General features: G+C 51.0%; 1 protein-coding gene across 5 annotated transcripts in view; it reads right to left on the reverse strand.

The window, feature by feature from the left end:
- Positions 1-10,790: 10,790 nt before the first annotated feature.
- The window catches only part of LOC144729783 (ras guanyl-releasing protein 3-like), a 95,011-nt gene continuing 84,912 nt past the window's right edge, over positions 10,791-20,889 (reverse strand). For 3 of the 5 annotated variants that reach the window (XM_078610276.1, XM_078610274.1, XM_078610273.1), the window contains exons 15-19: positions 20,432-20,578; positions 19,493-19,541; positions 19,147-19,208; positions 17,172-17,651; positions 10,791-15,987 (exon numbers count right to left, since the gene is read on the reverse strand). In XM_078610276.1, coding sequence (XP_078466402.1) covers positions 17,173-17,651; positions 19,147-19,208; positions 19,493-19,541; positions 20,432-20,578 — 737 coding nt within the window. In that variant the 3' untranslated portion in view covers positions 10,791-15,987; position 17,172. Of the gene's footprint in view, positions 15,988-17,171; positions 17,652-19,146; positions 19,209-19,492; positions 19,542-20,431; positions 20,579-20,889 lie in introns of those variants that run through there. The other 2 variants (XM_078610277.1, XM_078610278.1) reach the window with 2 other exon arrangements.

Consider the following 20,889-nt stretch of genomic DNA (forward strand, 5'->3'; position numbering starts at 1 on the left):
GGAGGGCTCGTAGGGGGGGGAGGGGCTCGTGAGGGGGAAGGGCTCGTGGGGGGGGAGGGCTCGTGGGGGGTGGGAGGGCTCGTGGGGGGGGGGGCTCGTGGGGGGGGGGGGCTCGTGGGGGGAGGGCTCGTGAGGGGGGTGGGGGGGGCTCGTGGGGGGGGAGGGCTCGTGGGGAGGGCTCGTGGGGGGGGGGCTCGTGAGGGGGGAGGGCTCGTGGGGGGGTGGGCTCGTGGGGGGGAGGGCTAGTGGGGGGAGGGCTCGTGGGGGGGAGGGCTCGTGGGGGGGGGGGGCTCGTGGGGGGGGAGGGCTCGTGGGGGGGGGCTCGTGGGGGGTGGGAGGGCTCGTGGGGGGGGGGGGCTCGTGGGGGGGGGGCTCGTGGGGGGAGGGCTCGTGAGGGGGGTGGGGGGGGGCTCGTGGGGGGGAGGGCTCGTGGGGAGGGCTCGTGGGGGGGGGGGGGCTCGTGAGGGGGGAGGGCTCGTGGGGGGGTGGGCTCGTGGGGGGGAGGGCTAGTGGGGGGAGGGCTCGTGGGGGGGAGGGCTCGTGGGGGGGGGGGGGGTTCGTGGGGGGGGAGGGCTCGTGGGGGGGGGCTCGTGGGGGGGTTATAAGCCGCCGCCCTTCGTCGTCTTGGTCGATCCACTGCTAGATTGTTCTCACTCGTTTGGGGACTGTAACGTTGACGCCGGTCAGTGTGCGGGCTTTACTCGTCCACGTTATAGACGTTAACATTGTAAATGTCGACGAAAACATTGTAAATGTTGACGCGAAAAGTCGCGAAGGAGAATGGAGTCCCTAAAAAAAAACGAAACTTGTGAGTTGAAACGTCGAGTCGATTTTTTTGGGTTTAAATTGAATCGTGATGATCGAAATCGTTGTGGTCATAACAAAAAATTTAAATCGATAGGGGGGCTTGGTGGTGGTGGTGGGGGTCACTGGCGTGTGGGCGGACTCGTGGGGGGGGGGAGGGGCTCGCGGGGTGTGAGGCTAGAGGGGGGAGGGGCTAAGTGTGTGGGGTGAGATAAGGGGAATGGGGTAGGGGCGGGGCTGGTTACGGCGGAGGTGGTGGCGGGCGAGGGGAGGGGCTCCTCCACCGGATGTCATTTTGTGGGGAGGGGCAGAACGGTGGGGAGGGGTTAGGAAGTGACGTCACGATCCCCCAGCCACCCCTCCCCCTCTCTCGCTATGTCTATATATGGTCACGCACGCTATGGGTCCCGCCCTCATTGGCCTTAACGTATCATTGAAAAATATGTTTCATGAGTACAATAGTACTTTTTGGTACAATAATGCGTTTGTCTGCAACTCAATGGCCAATTTCGAAATTGTTCATCAGGATTTAGTTTCGTGTGATGTATTTCTCCCCATGGTGTAAAGCGAGTAGGTCCCCCGTCCCAACTCTCGTTATCCACTCTGTCGGATGATGTTGCTTATAAGAGGAGCGCGTTGTTCCCCCATTCGTCGCGAGTTGTGGACTTTTCCCGACAAAGGCAACTGTCGCTGATGAAACGCGTTGCGCTGATTGGGTTGGGGGCGACTTTGATTGACAGGCAGTGGGTCACGTGACTCTTGGCCGCCTCCTGAAATGAAAAGCAAGATGGGACATTTCGATTTAAAGCTTTCGTGACTGCAGGGATTCATCTTCTTGGATCTTTCGGTAAAGTCACGTAGAATGGAAATAATAAAATAATATAATAGGTTTTTTATGTTATTTTATTATATTATTTTTTTATTGTGTGTTATTTTTATTATTTTATTATTTCCATTTTATGTGACTTTACCGAAAGAACCAAGAAGAGAAAAAAAAGATGGGACATTGTAGGGACGAGAGTTGCACTTGTACGTTACAGACCTTTGCTGTCAATCCACTGCTGGATGAGGACCTCCGCACACACCGTGGGGGTTATTTGCTTATCCTTCACACGGTCAAATGGACGCGGGAACATAGAAGTACAATACAACAAACGGTAGCTGCGACGCTGCCCTCTGCTGACCACCGCGTCTGTATGTTGCTGCCTTGGAACGTTCTTACCCAGCCCCTACTGGACGGCTGTGGAAAATAGCTTCATAGCTCATCGGATTCCTGCAATGTGAATACATATTCTGGAAATCTGTGAAATTCAGAGGGATTTAACAATGTCCTCAAAACAATCGCAAATTGGTAAATACGTCGATTGCAATTGCACACATTGTTTGCTGCTGCTGCTGCTGCTGCGTTGACAGTGGTGCACAAGCACATTAAAACAGAATCAGAATGGATTTATTTTTTAAACTGGAGAAATCCGATGAGCTACTAAGCTTTTTTCCACAGATGTCTCAGTACAACACTTATTCAACAGCAGCGTGGCCTTTGTTAATGCTTGATAAATTAGTGCATTAAACATTAACACCAAGTAAGAATTCCAACGTCCTTGGGTGGGCTACACATTAACAGACACACACACCTCATCCGCTGCCGTCACTGCACCAAGGTCTTTGGGGCCGTCCATAAATGACGTCACGCGATTTTGGACGATTTTTGACCCCCCCCCCTCGTCACACGGCATCACAAAAAGTCAGACCCCCCCTCAAATATGACGTCACAAAGCTCTGCCCCCCCCCAAACCATATTTCCATTTTGAAAATAAAACATGCTTCAATTCGCTTTAAACTATTGTCATTATAGTGCGTATTTAATGTGGCGCTGCACTCTGATGTTGTAGGAGAAAATATGTATTAAAAAGTATATTTAATTAAGAAGAACGTGTTGTCTATATTTAATTAAAGTTGCGCATTTTGATGTGACGTCACATTTCTCACCCCCCCCCCTCGTCACACATCGTCACAAATGTCTGACCCCCCCCCCCCCCCCCTAGGTGCATGATGTCATCTATGGACGGCCCCTTTGCAGTTACAACAGAAAGTGACTAAGGGCGCTGTTACTGTGCTCAATTGACCGGTCCAAAAAAATGCCCTCTAGTAATCGATTAGTGCGGATATTTTGGAGTGGAAGTGGGCAGCCTTTAACGCGGCCCACTCTGTTGAGTGAGAAATCACGACGGAGGCTGATCACCCGAACGAACATCGATGGTCGTATCTCCCGGTCGTCGACATATTCGACACAAGCGTGCCCAAGATGTTAGCAGTGAACGGCTAAATGATCAATAATAATAATAGGGGTTTTTCCCTTTTTTTCTGGAAACAAAACTGACACCTTTCTACAACCATTTACCACAATACTTGTGGTCAAAATGCGAACAAAAAACACACTGATGATGTATGCATTATCCTTGAAACTGATTGGTCCACACCAGAAACGGCTTTCTTTTGAGCCTCGTCTCAATTGGTGCTAGAACAGAGGACGCCAAAAGGCGTACAGCTCAAAGACAATGCACTATCAAAGTAATGAGGGCTCGGGGTAAGCATCTACATCATTAGACCTTTGCCAGTACCAAAATATAATAATAGGGTTTTCCCCTTTTTTTGTTTCAAGGACAATGCATATATTATCAGAGTGTTTTTTTTTTTTGCATTTTGCGGTTAATGCACACATGATTCCTTGTAAAAAGGTTTCAGTTTTGTTGCCAGAAAAAAAGAGGGAAAAAACCCTATTATTATATTTTGGTACTGCTAAAATGATGTAGATGACCAAATAACACAAAATGTCCGAGGCAATTAATTATTTATTTCTGGGACACTATTTTTTGTCCCAGGGGTGTACTTAACTCCGAGACTGGGGTAGCAATCAATACGAAATCGGTGCTACTCCGCGATGTCGAAACGCCTTACGTCAGCATACAAAAATCTGTTAGCGAAAAAAATCAACTTTGAATAGTGCATCGTGTACAGCTCGTCGAGATGAGTCGATTCCCGCATCGCCGACCATCAACAGACTGCATCGCGGACATTATGCGAGAGCCGGGGTTCTATGGAACCCCGGGGTACCGCCATAAGGTTCAAATGTCGTTTTTTGTTTGCGGGACGTTTGAAAATGTGACCCGCGAGACGTATGACATTGAAAGTTGTTGGGTTGTTTGCGGCATAGGCTGGGGCTGGGAGGGGCGGCGAAGGTTCCTCCACCCCCCCCCCCACTTTGCTCCGCACGGACGCCAGTGGTGCCGCTCGCTGACCAAAGTGGTGAAGTATGGATAAAAAACGGGTACGGTCAAGTATGCCTTCGTGCAACAGTGATGGACTGGCAAAAGCACGGTAAATGGAATCAATCTTATACACAGTACATTGTTATTTAAGATGGCACATTGCTGCTAACAATATCGAGTGTTGTGAATTTTCAGATTTCATCATCAGAGTATTTAAACTGGAGGAATCCGAAGAGCTATGAAGCTCTTTTTCACAGGTATCCAATATATTTTATCGTGCGACTGCTGCAAAAGGCTGTACAATCGCAAGCACTTGCCGGAAATGTGAGTTACGAAGAGCCAATCTGTAGACTTCCAATGCACAAGAGGAGTCAGACCAGATGCGTGTCGCCTTTTGGGTGGAATGTTACTCAATACTTGCCACAAATGAATCACACTTTCTCGCTGATCTCGTCAAAGAGCATAAACGATCACCCGAACTCCGGTCATCCACGCAGCAGCGGCTCTCGGCTGGCCATCGAACAAAGACGCTCGCCGCATCGCGCACTTTCAGATGCGCTTCTGCGGCCGTCTGGAACGCTCTTCAGATATTAGGAAGCCACTGGAGCTGTGCACTTTAAAATCATCCAGATTGAAATCCCATTTCTTTATACCTGATTTTTTATGTTTATTTTGTCATCCTTCCCCCGCACCTCCGATTAGCATGGTTGTCAACGTACGGTGTGAAATACATTTAAACAACGACGATTGTTAATTGCTGTTGTCAGTAACTTCCCATTGATGGACAACAGGCTTTCCCATTTTTTTTCCATTCCATCCTTTCCTGAGTTCTTGTCAATTAGCGGACTATCAACTCTTTGACTTCGTATTGATTGTAATCCGGAATTCATTTCTTTATAACTAAATATGTTTCTCGCGGCTATATGCAGTAGGTGGAACTTTAAATGTCTAGAACAGTGGTTCTTCTTAACCTGGGGTGCACGCATCCCCTGGGGGTGCGAAATGCCCTTTCTGGGGGTGCGAGACGTGGCCAGATTTCATTAGAAGGTAAATCATCGAAAACACAAATTAGGCACGGGCACGTAAAACCCGATGTATTTATTAACATTCTAAAAACATTTCGATTTAAAGCTTTCGTGACTGCAGGGATTCATCTTCTTGGTTCTTTCGGTAAAGTCACGTAGAAGGGAAGTAATAAAATAATAAAAATAAAACATAATAAAATAATTCTCACGACGTTTCGGCCGTCCTCAGGTGAGGACGGCTGCTTGCGTTGTGGCCGAAATGTCGTGAGAATTATTTTATTATGTTTTATTTTTATTATTTTATTACTTCCCTTCTACGTGACTTTACCGAAAGAACCAAGAAGATTATAAAAATAAATTACGAAGGCTGCAGTAAAGGTTAAGAACCACTGATCTAGTGGCATTATCCTGGACTCGAAACCGTCTTTCAAGACCCACGTTGACGACCACCGCATGGCCAGGAAGATAAAACAAAACCAAAATTGGATTCCTTTACAAGCAAACAAACGCGCCTTCCACCTCATAATCCGTCGCAAGAATATGTATTTATACTGGAGGAATCCGATTTGCCAGTACATTCCACTCTACGCCCCTCGATAGAACTCCACATTGCGAGCTTTACACATTTACTGAAATCTGTCCCCTTCCCCCCTCCTGGATATCCGGAGAGACCATCACTGGGATAATCTTCATCGTTACGGTCCTAAACAAATCCGATAATTACCTAAATGACCACTTAGTTCCCTCTAACTCCCTCGCCTAGCCTCAGAAGTGCCTACTTATTCCTCCTAAAATATCAGTTTGCTGAACCCTTTGGTATAAAAAGTTCTGCCCGCGTTACTGCTCCACATTTGTGGAATCCCCGTGCTGCTCATCTCCAGCTTGGTTTTCTCCCTTCACTCCCCCTATTTATTTCCCAATTAGGCCAAAGCACAGAGCAACACTTCCTTCTGTACTTAACTTTTTTTTTCCTGGCACCGTTTGCTCCTAGTATATTTGCACGGTGTTGTTTCATTAACCGCGTTTCGACCGTTTGTAAGTTGCGCAATATTCTTTAAGGACTCCTGTCCTTACTCTTTGGTTCTTATTCGGTAAAGTCACGTATAAAATAAAATAATAATATAGAATACGACGTTTCGGTTGCAACACAAGCAGCCATCATCACGTAAGAACGAATGGTGTGTGTCTCGCTCGGGGTGTCTCTGCTTGTGTGTCTGCCTATGTTGTTTCCGTGTCTGTGTTTCATCATTCATTCTTACCTGATGATGGCTGCTTGTGTTGCAACCGAAACGTCGTATTATATTAATATTTTATTTTCTACGTGACTTTACCGAAAGAACCAAAGAGTAATTCCTGCAGTCACGAAAGCTTCGAATCTAGTTTGACCCCTGGACTGCAATATTGATGGGGGTTGATGGGGTTGTTTTTTTACTTGTCTGTGCTTTGTCCTTACTGCCGCTGTGCTCACGCAGCACGGATCTATCTCCCTTGTAAAATAGCCGGGGAAACTGCTTAAAGGGACCTTCCGTTTAAGATTAAAACATCAAAATAACACGAGAACGCACACGACGCACCAACCAGCAGAGAGCGCTGTTCACCCGTGAATGGAGTTGAACCTCCCTGAACCCACGGGGGGGCGTTGATATATATTTTGAGACCACCCCTTTTAGATTTTGACTCAACGTGTGTCAATCATAATCTTGGTTCTTTCGGTAAAGCCACGTAAGTATAAAATACATTAAATCACGACGTTTCGATCGCAACACAAGCAATCATCATCAGGTGGGAAAACCACAGCAAGAAAATGTTTGCTGAAAATTTTCACTTCAGCAAAAAAAATGATTGCTGTGGTTTTCCCACCTGATGATGATTGCTTGTGTTGCGATCGAAACGTCGTGATTTAATCTATTTTATTTTATACTTACGTGACTTTACCGAAAGAACCAACGATTATGGATCCCTGCAGCCACGAAAACTTCAAATCTGGAGCGTGTCAACCAACCAAGGTCCATAACAGTGACCAACGATGTGGACGGCAGGGCCACATGGGGTCTTCACCTCCCCGAATAATCCTCAGTATTCATGGTCAGACGTCCACTCGTCAACCTTTTTTTACCGCTGCCATTTCTACCACAAGCCCCGTCAGGAATCTCTCTCTGTGCAAACCGTGACCCCCGTTGCAAGTAGTAGTGATGTTTGGCGCAGTGCACATGTTTAAAAGGCACTGGATTATTGTGCGGTGGTTGAGACTCCGTGTAAATGTCTTATGAGTCGATGGTCTCCTCCCGTAGGGGGCTATCGCACTGCGCTGCGAACCCGGCGACCCCGAGTTCGATTCCCGCTCACGGTCAATCGCAGCGGCGAATATTTGAACCGGTCGTGGACCTCTCCCGAGGTCTGTTCAGCCTTAAATGAGTCACTGTTGTGGTCTGTAAACATCAGCACTGTGGAGATAAAGGCGACCGGGCGTGGTCTTGGTTATCCACCCCGCCGCGTGCCATGCCGGCCTTCATAGACACCCTCAAACCGCATTGTCCCAACAGTCTGCTCAAAGACTAAACGGGGAATCTTTGATGTCCTCACGCATGTGTGGCCGTTTTTCTGATTTGCAGGATATCACTTGACTGCCAAAAGCCAGCTGTTGGAAATGCCGCTATCACGCTTTTTAGTTCTCTAATCTGGCTAAACGGGATAATCCGTGGAACACATAAAATAAACTATGTTCTCGCAATGTGATTTCGGGTTGTACCGCGTGTTGTTTGGCGTGATGTCCGACGTTCCGCTCCACGCGCCGGGAGCTTTTTTTTACGAACTTCACTGAGCAGCTCACTTTCTCCCTCGATTCTGCAGTGTTGCTGGCTGATGCTGCTGCCTCATCCTTGACGCTGATTGGCTCAGACATACGTCTAAGTCAGCTCAAGCCTCCCGTAAATTACCGGAGTTGTGTGTGGTCTGCCCCACTCTGTCTCCCTCCCCTCTCCCCGACGCCCCCTGTGGAAACAGACGCTGCTCCGCCGTGCATCGAGAACCGAGAGCCTTCGTGTAGCAGGCATCTTCCTCTCAAGCCTCATCTCTCTCGAGCCTTTGCTCCCGTGTCTGCGTTCCCTTTCCACCCCTTTACTCTTATTTCCCAGTCTTCCTCTCATTTTCTCTTTTCCCTTTACAGTTCCTTTTTATTACACGCTTTCATTTAACTCACTCTGTATGTTGTTGTCGTTGTTGTATCCTCAAATCTTCTAACTCAATTTTAACCCACTTTCCAATGTGGTATCGACTGCAAACTTGGTATACTTATGTCATACTGATGACAATACTATATTATATCATAAAAAATAAAAACATTTTCAAACAATCTTTTTTATCTGTTATGTTTCGGCTCGGGTCTAATTGTCCACGGTCAACTGACGTTGGCTGTAATTGGCCACGGTCCCTTACGTTATGGCAAGCTTCGGGGCCACTTCCTGGAGTTCTTCCATTACTAGTACGGTACATTTAATTAAAGCGTGTTTTTAAAAAAAAGTTTAAAAAAAATATTACTTATCTCGTTTTCCATTACATTATAATCCTTGATTCTACTCGCCTCCCCCCTCATGTGCCACGGGTTAAAAAATATATAACAGTCGCTAGCCATGCCAGGGTTACCTGGACAGGTGGCAGCCATAGTTGTACCCACGAGTATATAAACTAAACGATTTTTTAATTTCACCAGGTAAGGCCCACTGAGCTATATTGCTCTTTTTTCAGAAGCGACCTGGCCACACGATAATTTTTCGTTAGTCAGCCTAGGGTCTATTATCAACACTGCAGTTTACTGTCATATATTCAATCAGGAATCCACCAGATTCTTGGTACAAATCAATTCCTGCCGCGCAGTCGGGGAACTGGCATGTGTTTTCGGTCTGGTGGGTATTGCGTCGAGCGCTTTTACAGTCGACGTGCACGGTTGTGGTAATGGAGCCCGCAGTCCGGTTGAGACGTTTGATCGGGTGGAAAAAGGTAGCTGCTAGGCACGCACAGGCCGAAATCACACCGGAGGGCCACACTGCACAACCGCGGACACCAAACGCAGTAGTGAAAACCTGTAAGGGGCCGTCCATAAATGACGTCACGCGATTTTGGACGATTTTTGACCCCCCACCTCGTCACACGGCGTCATATAAAGTCAACCCCCCCCCCCTCAAATATGACGTCACAAAGATCTGCCCCCCCCCCCCCCAAAAATGCTTCAAATCGCTTTAAACTATTGTCATTGTGCGTATTTAATGTGGCGCTGCACTCTGATGTTCTAGGAGAAAATGTTATTAAAAAGTCTATTTAATTAAGTAGAACGTGTTGTCTATATTTATTTAAAGTTGCGCAATTTGATGTGACGTCACATTTCTCAAACCTCCCCTTGTCACACATCGTCACAAATGTCTGACCCCCCCCCCTAGGTGCGTGACGTCATTCATGTACGGCCCCTAAGCACATCTTTTGTTTGTTTTCTTTGAGCGCCGTCCCTTGCCAGTGCCGCCCCCTTGCCGGGATTCCGAGACACTTGGCACGGCGTCTGGCCGCCGGGCGTCCCGGCCCTCGAATTGAGACCCGATGCTGGAAGAATGTGCTCCCCAGATTGTCTCATCGCGAAGCCACGCCCCCATTCATCCATCACATCCAGCCTCGAAAGGAGTCTCCACGACCAAGGCACAGGCGTCACGCGTTTGATTCTCACCCCGAAAAAACAATGGCAGGGCTGAAGTAAATTATACTGGTAGGAACCTCCTGGTTACACCAGCCCACAGGGGATTATTGTGTCCGTCCGTCGTGCAGGGAGGGGCTGGGTGGGGAGGGGCTGGGTGGGGAGGGTGGAGCTGGGTGGGGGGTGGGAGGGGTGGGGCTGGGTGGGGAGGGGCTGGTCACCCCGTGGTGCCCTTATATAACTCAACGTTTAACCTACTCACGCCGGCTTGTGCCCGCCCTCACAGTCGGGCATATTTGCGGAATACACCAACCCACCGTTCCTACCAGCTCCCTCCGCAGGAATGTGTTTTCCAGATCAGCTGGTGTTATTAAGACACTGGGTGGACGGGGCAGCACTTTTAACAACATGGTTGGTTAAAAAAAACGGACACATTGGCAGTTGTGTACTGTGTACACACAAATGAAAATAGCGAGTCTGGTTTTTTATATATTGAATCACAACTCTTCACGGTGGCCAGGTCACAGAGAGGTCAGAGCGCTGAGCTGGCACCGATAAGAACCTCGGTTCGAGATCAAGAAGGAACCTGAGATTAAACCGGGTCCTCAACTGTACTGAGTTGATGGTCCCAGTCCGATAACTGCACAAAACAAAATCTCATTCACTTTGGCTGCGTATTTAATTTGGTTAAATTCCAGCTGTGAGAATTAAAGTGATCAATTGAACATCTCGGTGACAGAGCGGGTGGGAAAGTGCTGCCCCTAATGTGTGGAACAAATGTCGCTTAAAAGCATCTGAGAGGTAGTTATGTGATATCCGCTTCCGCGGGGTGTTCTCTAACAGGAAGGGGGGGGGCGACGCACTACAGCGCGCGACATCCGAATGCGATGCTTCATCTCGTGACATGATGCCGATTACGCAGTCGTGATACAAGTGTGGGGGAAATATCTCTTTAAAATCACGCTCTCTTGAGGCTGTCACGTGCAGGTAGATGTAAATAACATGAATGCAGTACCATATCATAGAGTTTATTCTATTAAAAATCTTGCTGGTCACAAGCAATCATTCTAGGTATACAGTGTATAAATAAATCTACTTCTATAAAATTAAGGCTGCACAGGCCCGAACAGAGGATTTCCCAAACCCCACATTTTACCCTGACAGTCCAGGATCAAACACTTGCTGCTGTTGTTGTTGTTTTCTGGACGGGTCGCACTGTCCCTTAGCTCCAGTCTCTGTTTGGAAATACATTCATTGGAGGGACCTGCCGACACAGTGGGACTGTTACAGACATCAGCCAAACCTCTCCTGCCATCTAAACAATGTAGCACAAAATATATTCCTTTGTTTTCAATTCCGCCAAAACCAAGGTTGTTTTGGTGATTAAATAACGATGTACCATCCCTGAGCTCTTCTTCCGGGGTGATTCGATGATTCTGGAACATCTTCGCCAGTGCTTCGATGATGTCTGCACGCGGTGTGTGTTTTTATTTTATTTTAAAATGTCAGTTGAAAATAATCTGCTCGTCTTCTCCACCGCACTGACCACAGAGTTGTGGTCGCACATTTCCCAGTAAACGTCCTTCGCTGCGTCCTTCGAGACGCTCCATCACCTCCATCACCTTCAGCACCTTCATCGTCATCATCGGCGGCGAGTCTGAATTCCTCTTTTTGTTCAATCGCTTTGTTTTTCGTGTGTGTAATGCACGACTGAATATTGAGAAAGCCACTCGTCCATCCGTCTGTCCAGTTGTTCCCATCTGGGGTCTCGGAGCTACCCCGGACTCCGCCATTCCATTGCCCGTCTCACGCTTTCCCATCACCGATCCGCATCATCGGCCACCAGTGAACTCCAACAGCCCAGCTTGTGTCCTGCTGCTAAATCAGCTTGTTTTTTTTCACCAGATTTTTGTTGGACAAATAACATTTATACATTTCCTCTTCAGCCAATTAGGCATTTAAAAGGAGGGGGGAGGGGGGGGCTTTGCCCAAGGTGGGAATCTGATCCCTGAGAACGACTGTTTAAGGGCGATTTCTAAATTTAAATTATTATATTCCAGCAGTCGCGATGAAGCTCTCTTCAGTTCCCTTCACGTCTCCCGCAGCGGCGTGGCTATCGATTGTGCGGGAGGGGGCCCTCGAGTTGGAGGGGCCCCCGTTTAGTTTTTTTTAGCCAGGTTGAGATCTCGGGAGACCTGGGATTGCCTCACTTGCAAAAGCGAGGGGGGGGGGCACATTTAATTCGCTACGGCCACTGCTCCCCTCCCGCTCGCAGCACTTACGCACACCTCTCAACCCACTCCTCCGCGCCACGTGCCACGCACGCGCGCACACACCGCAGTCTGAATGTACAAACACAAAGGCAGCCTACACGTTGTTAATTAATACTACAGTACAAGGTGATCCACTGATAGATACCCCAATGTGCTCCTAACGCCCCCCCCCCCTTGCTCTCCCCTCAACGCTTGATGTCCAACGTCGGCCGGCCATTGTCGGACATCGGGAGAGTTCCGTCGGATTAGTGGGGGACGTTGTAGAGGCTTTTGCCCGCTCGCTAAAATCGAAGTTCTCATGCCCCAAGGCGCCGCCACTACTACCTCCACCACCTTGACGCCGCGCAAATCCCTGCGATGCAATCGTCCACCTCGCCACCTGCACGTGGCGAAAACTGATTTTAGATTTGAAGCTTTCGTGACTGCAAGGAATCATCTTCTTAGGTTTTTTCGGTAAAGTCACTTTACCGAAAAAACCTAAGAAGATGAAAACTGATTTCTCCGTATTGTTTTGGTGGGGCATCTATAAATGTATCACCCTGTGTAACACTTCCACGGTCGCCTACGCGCGCTTGGTTACAACTACGCCGAGAGCCTGCTGCTGCTGTTGTTGTCTGAGAATCTATGCAATGAACACATTTCAACATTGTTGTAATTAAAAAAAGACACACGGCCTCAATGCGCCATCAGTAGTACCATATGAACGTTTGCCGTGAGTGTCCCACCAACGTGCAGCAGCAGCAGCAGCGAAAAAAAGAAGGCATTTGAGGTGTATCCTTGGTGCGGTCGTCACGAGTCAATTTGATCATCGTCGCGAGTTCCGCACGAACCCCGCGTTGCCCCACAAAACCACAGGTCACGCACGGCGGCGCAGAGCCGCCGGTCCCGCCGGCACCTACAGTCGGCTCGCCGGCTCGTTCAGTTTCAAACTACAGCTTCCCGGCAGTCCCATCGAAGAGGCGTTTTTTGCGCGGTCGTGCCGCGCCGCGTGTCGTTGGACGCGCAACGCTCGACGCCCCCGCTCGGAACGTCGGGCGTCACGCGGTGCGCGACGTCCGACGTTTTCCGCTCGGGAACGTCGGGCGTCGTTCAGCGTGACATCCGACATTCCCGATGCCCGACATTGCCGAGCGTAAACGTCGTGCGGGATGGCACGTGTCGCGATCCGTGAAGGCACGCCACGGAGAGCTCGCGCGGCTCGACCCGCTAGAAACTGCGCCGCAGTCTCGCGCGGCGGAGATGAAGGGTTTAGACTCCTCTCGCCATGCCGCCTCTGTCCCAAGCGAAACACGCTGCTGGGGTTATTCCCGCCAGTGTGTTGAAAAAATAAATTATTTTTAACAGACCCTCTTTAAATGGACCGCTGGACGGAGGGGTCTTCCACACCGTCGTGACGGTCATGAGGCTTGTTTTCACCACACATCAGTATATGCAACAATGGCTCTTCGTTGTAGCCGATACCTGAATTGTCCGTTGTGTGCTTTCGTTCAAAACAAAGTCGTAAATCTATGGGAGCCGTTTTGTTCTTCTGCGTCGGAGACGGCCGACCGCAGTGGCGCTCGGTTAGATGAGTCGAGGCAACCCGGCAGCTTAGCCGCAGCCACGAGCGCATGCACAGAGCGGTGACGATGATGGCGGGGGGAGGGGGGGCAGTGGAGGCGGCTCTCCGGCTAAACAGGGCTTAGCACCCCCACAACCCAATTTACTGGCTTAAAAATTCACACGGCACAGGCGACGAGGTCCGGCCTCTATGGAGCCGGGCGAGGCTTCGTAGAGGCCCCGCGCTCTCGGACGATGTCAGCGCTCTCTCAGTTCTTCAGGTGTTGTTTTTTTATTAAAATAAAATTTGTACTTTTTAAAAGAAATATTTAATTTATCAAAATGTATTCCAGTTCTCCCAAAACAACGTTTTGCAGACTGTGTGCAAGCCCTGTTCGGAGCTAACACTCGCATTCTGAACCCACAAAGGGGGAAGTTCAATCTGTAAACGTATACATTTTCCGCGTCTCGAACGCAGAACCGAACGTGCATTCACCCAAGAGAACACACGTGTTCCCATCAACCGTGCAACGGTGGGCCAACGTCGGCCCAACGGTTGTAACCACACGCCAACGTTGACCCAACGTTGGCACGTTAAGTGGCCACTCCATCGGCAGTTTAAAGTAATCCGAGCGCTCTAATGCCACTGTGAACACTGTTTGAACAACGATACAAAGATTCAAGCAAAACATAATTCGCTCCAGCGGTTGTCCACCCATCAAAACTGACTTTCGCGTCAAAATTCCCTCCGTCACCAACGAGCGGTGAGGTTGTGGCAGAAGCCGACGGGCGACGCCGACACCGCCGCTGCCTCCACGACGGTCGCCCCGGACGCACCCGCTCGCGTGCGACGGATCTTCCGTCGCACGCACAAAAGGCCGCCGCTCCACGAAACCGCAACGCTCTCGGAAAACCCGACGGCTTCGATCGGCCGAGGCCCGTGTCGCTGTCACTCGGCTGTCGGGGATCACGATGTTGTGTTGGCGGTGTTCGGCACTGCCCCACAGTCGCCCCCCAATTCCTCGCGTTTTCTCTGACCTCTGTTCGTGGAACTCTCCCGGGCAGCACGTGGACAAAACCACAGAAGTACCGCGGAGGTTTTCACAGTCGTGCCGTGCGGCTCTCCAGCGTCGTCGGGTTCTGCCGCGCGTTGTTCGGCACGGTGTCTGATATTTTCTCTCCACCTGCTTCGGCGAAGCTTCTTCTACTCTTCCCCGCATCCCGGCACGCGTGGCCAAAGGTCAAACGTTGCGCCAAACGGCATGCGCCGCAACCCGGACACCGTGAAAGACTCCGGTGCCGTCTCCGTGGCAGGCACAGAATCCTGTAAACGCACCAGGTGAGTCAACCTCCCAATATAAATAACGCAAGCGCAAACGTTGTTTGCGATGAAACCGCAAAAAGAAATTTCTAACGCCGTGAACATTGTGTTCTTTTAACACGAAGACACCAGTTTCTGCGCTGAATTGGAAACAAACGCTCCTGCGCACAACAAGCAAACACAAGTTGACGTTGCGGAAACACCTCGCAGTAAAGTAACACGACGCACCCTATGTACAGGAGGCCTCCCTGCCAGGGACGAAATGTGCTCTTCGCTCGCTTACTTACAGAGATACCTCCGCGACTCGGCGGCGGGTCGTTCCAGCGTCCAACCCGGAGTCCTTATCGATTCTTTGGTATGACCGCTCGTGTCGCGCGGAAACTGCACAACAAACGCTCGGGAGTGTTTTCCCCCCCTACGGGCCGAGCACTCGGGCATCGGCGAGACGCAAAACTGTGGGCGATTCGATGCTGTTGGTTGGTTTTTTATTTTTTGGCACACAAACCCCAACGCCCCCGCTCGAAGTCACCACTCTGCCGGAGCACGGACCGCTCTCAATCGGTGCTCCTGCGGCATCTTCGGCGAATGCCGAGTTCCCTGATTACATTTGTTTTTTGTCGTTGCGTCAACGGACGCCTGGTGGCCGGTCCGCCGGCGACCCCCTGTTCCCTTCTGAAACGGGCACTCGACCTTCACAGAGTCGATAGCCCGCAGCCGGAGGGCAGCCGGCCGGCCTTCTCTCTACGCAGCTCTGTCCGGCGGTTGGCCGATGTAGTTTGATTCCGGGCTTGCGCCAATGCTGGCCGGCGCTCACTTTGATTCACCCCCCACCCCTCCCCTTGTTTTGTCGACGGCGGCGAGTCGAGATGGAATTGCCCGGACGGGAAGCCGTTCGCGGTGAAGGATTTGCCGGCGCCGGTGGCTCGCCGACAGCAGCCGCCTCCGGTGTTACCGGGCGATGGCAGAACCGGCAACATTCCGGGAGCCGTATTAGACGTGGAAGTTGGGGTCCTGGCGCGCCGCACCGGGCACCTCTGCCGACTCCGCCGCGTTCACGTCGTTTGAATGACACACAGCCCTGGAAATGGGAAAACTTTATGAATATAAATCGCTGTAGTGATGCTCTGTGTTTGTCGTTGCGCCTGTGATGCACGAATTTTTTCTGGTTATTCATTGAAACGGACGCTTTTAGCTCTCGGCTGGTTATAAATAAAGCATTCTAATAATCGATTGCATCAGTAATTTAAATGTGGTGCTCAAAGCACAGTTCTAAATACTTCTGTGGAAATAACATTAAAAGAAATAAGACTATTTTACGGAATATAGTTTTTACGTGTGTGTATCAAAGGTGAAATATACACTCTCAAAATACATTTCGATTCTGCGTGATTGAAGGCAATGACGGTGATGCATTCCAGTCAACCCCTTATCAGTGCCTACCTTATTACAGACCAATTCAGACCTTATTGGTCTCCCCGTGCCCTTGTAAATCTTAATGTTAATTCTATAAAGTCAAATAACAAGGGAGAAACGCAAACATATAGAAACAAACATTTGTTTTGGCCGCATTTGAAACGGCTGTACGCTGCATGGACCCGAAAACTCAATTTCCCTGCGCAAGAATACGGGTGGACTGTATGGGCTGACAGGAATGGGTGACGGGCACTTGCTAATGCTAAACGCACAGCGCACGGGAATTACAAAGACATTTTTAATACTGCAGGTGGATTTACACTGAGAGACAAAGATGAACACGTGGATCAGAGAAGACGTGCAGGTCAGGAAAAGCACGCGGACCTTTGGGCATGGATGCGTCGTGGCTAGAAGGGATGATGGCCAGTGGACGAGACTAACACCGGAGTGGCAGCCAAAGGAGGGAACGCATGCCCAGAGAGAGCACGTCCACCGCAGCGATGGAGCAATGAAATTATCTTGTGTCTGGGAGCTACACGGTTTGTTACATCGTTGAACCCACGAGGGATGGACTCAGCTTGGAGAGGCCTTTACCCAGCAGCAGATTTATCACAGCTGCTGATGCTGCTGCTATTGTGGCAATGATATTGATTTGTTTTTGATAGAGCGCCCTTCGTGCCTCAAGAGTGCAAAACAAGCGGTAAGCAGCCGTCCCTGTTCGGCACGATGTGACTCGGCACCCGGCTCCCCAGCGGGCATCAGTCTGGTGCCAGTAGAGGTCGGTGATTGCCGCTGTCGTGATGTGCTCCCAGTCGAATTGGTTGTGATCGTGGCGTCGTGCGCACCGACCTCACGGACACGCCGATGGGTGCTTGCTCTGCTGCTCCGTCGCCGGCGAGTGCTGCCCCCCGCCCAGCCCCACGCTGCCCTCGCTGCTGCTGCTGCCGCTGCTGCCCTCCGTGCTGTCGGCTCGCGCCGCCGTGACCGCCGCCCCGTCGAGCGCCAGCGGCTGCCCCCTCCGGCGGCTGCCCCACTTGTGCCCGTCGGCGCGCTTGGGCTTCATCTTGGGGAAGGTGTGCAGGCCGGAGGGGTGCTCGCCCCACCGCGAGCACGCGCGCGCCTCCATCCACGCCTGGCCGTCCGCCCCCCCCGCGCCGCCGCCACCGCCGGATCGCTCGGCCGCCCGCTGCAAGCACAGGGGCGCCAGGGCGCCAGGGCCCGCACCGGGACTCGAACTCAGGCCACCGGCCACGCCGTCCACGGAGCGACCGTCGCTGTTGCCGCTGCGCACGTCCTCCGCCGAGAAGGTGAACACCTCTCCGTCAGACACTGCAAGGAGACGAATGTGGCGGGAGGGAGAGGGGGGGGTGTTGGTAAGGGGGAGCGTGGCTTGGGGCACAGCCTGGCGGCGACCGGGCGGACGGTGCGGTGACGGCGCGGTTCGCCGCGTCGTTTCGGTCGCGACGACAAATCCACGGCGACGATTCGCGGATGACGTTTGGGGAGGATGCAAAGTCTGCCTCGGGTTTTCCAGTCTGGGTGCATTCAGTTGAGTAAGAGGATTACAATGGCAGTGGCTTCATCGTCACCCGCACTGATGCATCATCACCGCACATTACCGGAGACCCATAGACTCACACAAAAACCCACCGACTCGTACAGTCGCACACGGAGGCCATAGACTCGAATAGAGACCCACAGACTCACACAGAGACTCACAGACTCACACAGAGACCCACAGACTCACACAGAGACTCACAGACTCACACAGAGACCCACAGACTCACACAGAGACCCACAGACTCACACAGAGACTCACAGACTCACACAGAGACCCACAGACTCACACAGAGACTCACAGACTCACACAGAGACTCACAGACTCACACAGAGACTCACAGACTCACACAGAGACCCACAGACTCACACAGAGACCCACAGACTCACACAGAGACCCACAGACTCACACAGAGACTCACAGACTCACACAGAGACCCACAGACTCACACAGAGACTCACAGACTCACACAGAGACTCACAGACTCACACAGAGACCCACAGATTTACATAGAGACCCACAGACTCACATAGAGACCTACAGACTCACATAGAGCACCGTACACAGACACATACTCACAAAGACCCACAGACTCACATAGAGACCCATATACTCACATAGAGACCCACAGACTAGCATAGAGACCTACAGACTCACACAGAGCCCCATACACAGAGACCCACAGACTCGCATAGAGACCCATATACAGAGACCCACAGACTCGCATAGAGACACACAGACTGACATAGAGGCCTATACACAGAGACCCACAGACTCGCATAGAGACCCACAGACTGACATAGAGCCCCATACACAGAGACCCACAGACTCGCATAGAGACCCACAGACTGACATAGAGCCCCATACACAGAGACCCACAGACACGCATAGAGACCCCACTGATTGACATAGAGCCCCATACACAGAGACCCACAGACACGCATAGAGACCCACAGACACGCATAGAGACCCACAGACATACACAGAGACCCACATACTCGCATAGAGACCCACAGACTCGCATAGAGACCCACAGACACGCATAGAGACCCACAGACATACACAGAGACCCATATACACGCATAGAGACCCCACTGAGAAACTGGCAAGTGCTGGCGAGCGGCTTCATCGTCAGCGTTTTCTCCAGCGGTCGGCAGAGCCCAACACTCGTGCAGCAACAGCGTCGTCATCGTCGTCATCGTCGTCGTCATCATCACGTGGTGGCATCGCTTTCCAAGTGCGCAACTATCCACCTGCACGCATCACCTGAGACTCGAAAACCCGCGGTGGAGTTTGATGCCTCTTCGATCTGCATCCAAGAACCACCACTGCGGATTAAATTACATACCACTGTTGTAATTATTGCCCAAAGCTTTTACCACTAAGAGAGAAGCGGTAAAAAAAGAAATGTCCCGCATTAGCGACTTGTTTTGAAATCGCTTAATTTGGATAAAAAAAAATTCGGGCTGAAGCTGAAGCACGTTTATGTATTTTTTTCATTTACAATGTCAAAATAAAGCTTAGAAGCCTTGAGGTTAAGCAAGAAGCGTACACATTATTGTTCTTAACAAGAAGCGTATTTATTAACGCAACATGGAACCCCCGTACTTACTCATTGGATCGAGCTCTGGTGACCGTTTGCGGTTTTCTCTGCTGCTTCACTGAAAGACGCAATCATGCAATTACCATCCCCTTATGGAAAGCCTCGCCATAAAATGGATCCTGGTTACGCGCCTTTGCATTCATACGGCAGTTGATTTGTCATTTGAAAGGCAACAAAAAAAAGTCATTGTTCGTCAAGTTCGAGTTTGTTCTTCAGCGACAACGGGAAATGTTTGTAACAATGAAAATTCTCGGTTGATATTCCCCGCAAAAATATGTGGTCACGTTTATCAATAAACAGTGGGTTCCTACGGCTCAAATTAGCCTTGAGCCGTTCGGTGCTCATCCCCCGTTCACTGCCCTGCCGAGTGAGTGGTGGGCAGTCCACATTCCTCGGGTGGGAGCGGGTCTATCCATAGGACAACCGCTGTTGGCTCCCACACAAAGCGGTACTCATTTTATTCACCCCATAATAATTATGGGCTGAGTCAACTGCCCCTCAACCGGGATTTGAACTCGCAAACCTTCAGCTTGCGAGCTGCTCGCTCTACCGCTGAGCCACTCAGCTGGATTTATATAAAAATAACAGAATAAAAAATATATATTTTTAATCATCCTATATATTTTCGTATGTAAAGCAGCTTTTATTAAAAATACATTGGTGCACAGCCGTCAGCTTCTTCAGCAACCGCTACGAGCGTGCGGGAGCGAAGCGTCGGACACCGTCAACGATCAGCCTCGCGCACGGCAACAACACGAGAGCGCGTCCCGTCGGGGAGCTGTTGCGGCGCGGGATCCCACGCGCGATTACACCGCGCGCGATTGCTCCGCGCGCGCGCAGGGAACGCGTGGACGGTTTCTCCGGCCGTTCTGGCCACTACTGGCTACGCCGGCCGCTCTGCCCACCATGGCTGCGCCGGCCGCGTGCCGTGCCGGTTGCATCGCTCACTGTTGCCGGGGCTGCTGACTCCGGGCGTGCTTGGCAGCGAGCGGTAGGTGTTGGGCGAACAGTTCTCCGACGACAAGCTCTTGGAGCGCTTCTTGCACTCGCTCACGAACTGCTCGCGGCACTGCTTGTGGCAGTTCACACCGCAGTCTGCGAGCGTGTTGGTGGGTGGGGGCAGGTGGGGGTGGGGGGTGCGGGGTGGTGGGGGGGGGTGAGAGGGCACAGGTCAGAGGGCGGAACAAGCGGGTTGCAGGTGAAGCCACAGGGTGGGCGACCATAAAAATACTTGGCTCCATTCAGCCTTAACTTATCTTTAAAACAAAATTATCCTGGAGGGCAGGGAGTGAACACCGCAGAGTTCTGGAGCAATGTAGACCAGCAGGCCCCGGTGTTTTTCGCCAAATTCACACCCAATTGGGCTATTAACGGGCGTCGTGCCACGGGACGCAAACTCTGCCAGC

Source organism: Lampetra planeri, chromosome 33 (genome assembly GCF_965212315.1).
Source record: "Lampetra planeri chromosome 33, kcLamPlan1.2.h2, whole genome shotgun sequence".
NCBI lineage: Eukaryota > Metazoa > Chordata > Hyperoartia > Petromyzontiformes > Petromyzontidae > Lampetra > Lampetra planeri.